Below are 3,290 nucleotides of genomic sequence, written 5' to 3' on the forward strand. Positions count from 1 at the left end.
TCCGTGTCTGTTCAAATACCTGCGGCTTGACCTTTGTACGTGATATCCGCTTCTCTGGTGTTCGCTGTAATTAAGGGGTTAATAGGCTAGGGCAGCGACACACACATACACACACTCACACAGCTTCAAAATGGTGCTGTCTCCATGGCGATGCCAGTGGTGGTGACAGATCTTTGCGATAACCCAGAGAAATTGTGTGCGTGTGCGTGTGTGTGTGTGTGTGTGTGTTGCCCTGCCACAGACGCTCTTGATCTAGTTAACCACCCACCAGGACAGGGGTTTGTTTTGACACAGGAAGGTGAAGAAAAGGAGTGATCGGAGCGAGGAATAGGGGGAGGGAGGAGACGAGACGAGACGAGAGAAGGGGTGTGAAGGAAGAAGGAAGGGGGGTGGGTGAGGAGGGGAGGGGGGGGGGGTTTGAAGAGTTCTACCAGATGTTCCACACATTGAGTTTGTTTGGAGGCAAGACATGAGAAGAAGCCATCTCACGACCAAGACTGCATAACCCTTCTGCTCTCCTCCTTCTGGTTGTCTTCCTCTCTCTACCTCCTCCTCTCTTTTCACCTTTTCCTCTCCCTCGATCTTTCCATCTACCTCTTTCTCTCTCGCTCCTTCTCTCTCTCTTTCTCTCTCTCTCTCTCTCTCTCTCTCTCTCTCTCTCTCTCTCTCTCTCTCTCTCTCTCTCTCTCTCTCTCACATATTCTATCTGACAGGCCACCTGACTGACCTCGACCTCTTGTTATTGTTTATTGTTCTCTGGTATTCCAGAGGAGTCAGCAATGTTCCGATCAACCCGGAATAGAAATCCCCCTAGAAATGGAAACAATTCACCTCAGTAGTCATTTCTCATGTAGGACTCGTGTGTGGGTGTGTGTGTGTGTGTGTGTGTGTGTGTGCGTGTGTGTGTGTGTGTGTGTGTGCGTGTGTGTGTGTGTGTGTGTGTGTGTGTGTGTGTGTGTGTGCGTGTGTGTGCGTGTGTGTGTGTGCGTGTGTGTGTGTGTGTGACATTGTGCGCAGTGTGCCTCTCTCTTTCTCCCCAGGACACACACTGTTCCTTTCGATCCCCTAAGGGAAACGCTTCCAGAACATTCCTCCATGTTTCTTCCATAGGCCTGGCGACAACCAGAAAGACCTCAGATGGAGTCTAGAGTGGTTGATCAACTAAGTGGTGACTTCTGTCATGTCAGCCTTGTTGAAAGCAGGGTGTGCGCTGTACCATGGAATGCTACTGACGGAATTCACAATCGTCACACGATCTGAGAAGGTCACGTGACATGAGTGCAATAGCTTGTATAGAGCGTGTGATATGACCACGATATGAGTATACTTGCGTACGGTGTACCTTACAACGAGGTGTGCTTGATTTAGCTAAGCTAAGCTACAGTAGTCTCATCATGAAGAGAACCAGACAGTATTTGGGCCTCAGTAGGTCTGGTCTAGTCCCAGTGCCTGTGTGGTGATGGTAGGTGAACAGGTGCGTGTCTGCGTTGTCTGCAGACAGTAACATGCATGCTTCCTGTGAGCCTGGTCTCTGTGACGCATCGCCACATACCAGGCCCGTCTGTGTGTCTGAGTCTGGGTCTGTAGACGCTCTGCAGCCTCCTCCTCACCGAAACACACACACACACGCGCGTCTGCACGGAACATCGCATTGTAACTTTCCCTTCTTATTATTTTTGGGATGTTGGCTTTACAAGAGTGTGTGTGTGTGTGCGTCTGTGTCTGTATCTGTGTCTGTGTGCATGTGCATGCGTGCATGTGTGCATTAATTCAGTACACACAGACACAGGCACATATGTGTGTGTGTGTGTGTGCGTGCATTGAAGTACGTGTGCGTGAGCGTGAGTGCGTGCGTTCGTGCGCATGTGCGTGCGTGCGCGTGTGCGTGCGTGCGCGTGTGCGACTAGGTCAATCAGCATCTCTCTATAAAGGTGGTTTTATGGTCAGAGCCAGTAACTCTGGGTTGGCGTCTCCAGTGGGAAGAGAGGAAAAGATGACTACACGTATCCCCCCAACGCCAGGGGCTAATCGCATCCGCAGACGTTTGGAACGCTGCGTATTTTCATTCTCCGAGCCCAGTGCAAGGTGCACCATGGGAAAGGCGAGTCTCCCAGCTGTGCTCAAGGCAGTCGGGGGTTTACAGAGAAGCGCTCGCTATCCCACAATGCTTTCGTCTTTTTCCCCTCTCTCTAAGACTATTATTTGTACTTCGGTATTATTGCGGTCGCCTTTTCGCTCCGAGATTGAGTTTCACTGTGGAAAGCATAACAACACAACGGATGATGTGGTCTGTCCACAGTGTGCTTTGGGACTCGTGCTTTAGGGAGTGATTTCAGTCAGACCTGCAGTCATGTTACTCTCGTTTAGTGAAAGTATATATAGATATTCCTACGAAATTGGGATATTCATCTGAGCGCACGGCAACACTCTCACCCACCCCCGTCCCCGACAGATCCTGCGTTCCCCTAGTAACAGAATCACGGTCGAGTCAGGTGTGGACCGTGTCCCGCCAGGCGACTGCTGACCTCGGCTGGGTCCCATCGCCTGTTACCGTGACGCTATCCTTCGCCGGGTCTGACGCAGGCTTCCCGAGGCAGCTGTCGCGTCTTCCTCCCACCTCTCTCTTCCCCCACGCTTCTGTCAGCCTTGTTCCCAGACTCCAGAGTGCTCGTCAGGACGAGTTGGCAGGGAGGTCTGGGGCGTGGACCCCACTGTAGCTATCTGGTTTCTGTGTTTACGTCCCCCCCCCGGCCCTCTCATCACTCAGACTACAGGCATGGCGCGTAGTAACGTAGTAGCGCGTCAGAGGTGTGATGTGTCAGGGAACATGATAAGCCCACTTAAAGTGCAGCTTAGGCTGAGTTGTGCTAGGTATGTTTTCTATGTGTGTAGGGGTGGGTGGAGGGGGGGGGCTGTGTGTGTTGACTCAAATCTTTACTCAACTTCATAACACTTGTGCTACTTACAAATGAAACCCCCATCCAATGAAGATCACCACGCTTATTGATTGATCTATTACATGTTATGTAATTTATGGTCTGTCGCTGTGTGTGTGTGTGTGTGTGCCTGACTGACCGTGTCTCTCTGTCTGTCCTGCAGGTATACGCCCCGTCTGCCAGCACGGCTGACTACAACCGTGACTCGCCGGGGTACCCCTCCTCCAAGCCCCCCAGCGGAGCCTTCTCCAGCTCCTTCTTCATGCCAGGTAACACACACACACACACACACTCACATGCATCAAAACAGTCCCTGACTGACTGACTGACTGACTGGCCATCAAAGTAGAGGCT

The 3,290-nt window shown here is 51.7% G+C and overlaps 1 protein-coding gene across 1 annotated transcript in view; it reads left to right on the top strand.

Moving 5' to 3' along the window:
- Positions 1 to 3,290, top strand: part of tcf4 (transcription factor 4) — a gene marked incomplete at both ends in the record, with an annotated part of 159,498 nt that overhangs the window by 124,801 nt on the left and 31,407 nt on the right. Inside the window, one exon of the mRNA XM_080529631.1 lies at positions 3,100 to 3,205. Within this exon, the coding sequence (XP_080385757.1) occupies positions 3,100 to 3,205 (106 nt within the window). The remainder of the gene's footprint in view (positions 1 to 3,099; positions 3,206 to 3,290) is intronic.

The sequence above is a fragment of the Nansenia antarctica genome, assembly GCF_963989245.1.
Source record: "Nansenia antarctica genome assembly, chromosome: 4".
Lineage (NCBI taxonomy): Eukaryota > Metazoa > Chordata > Actinopteri > Argentiniformes > Microstomatidae > Nansenia > Nansenia antarctica.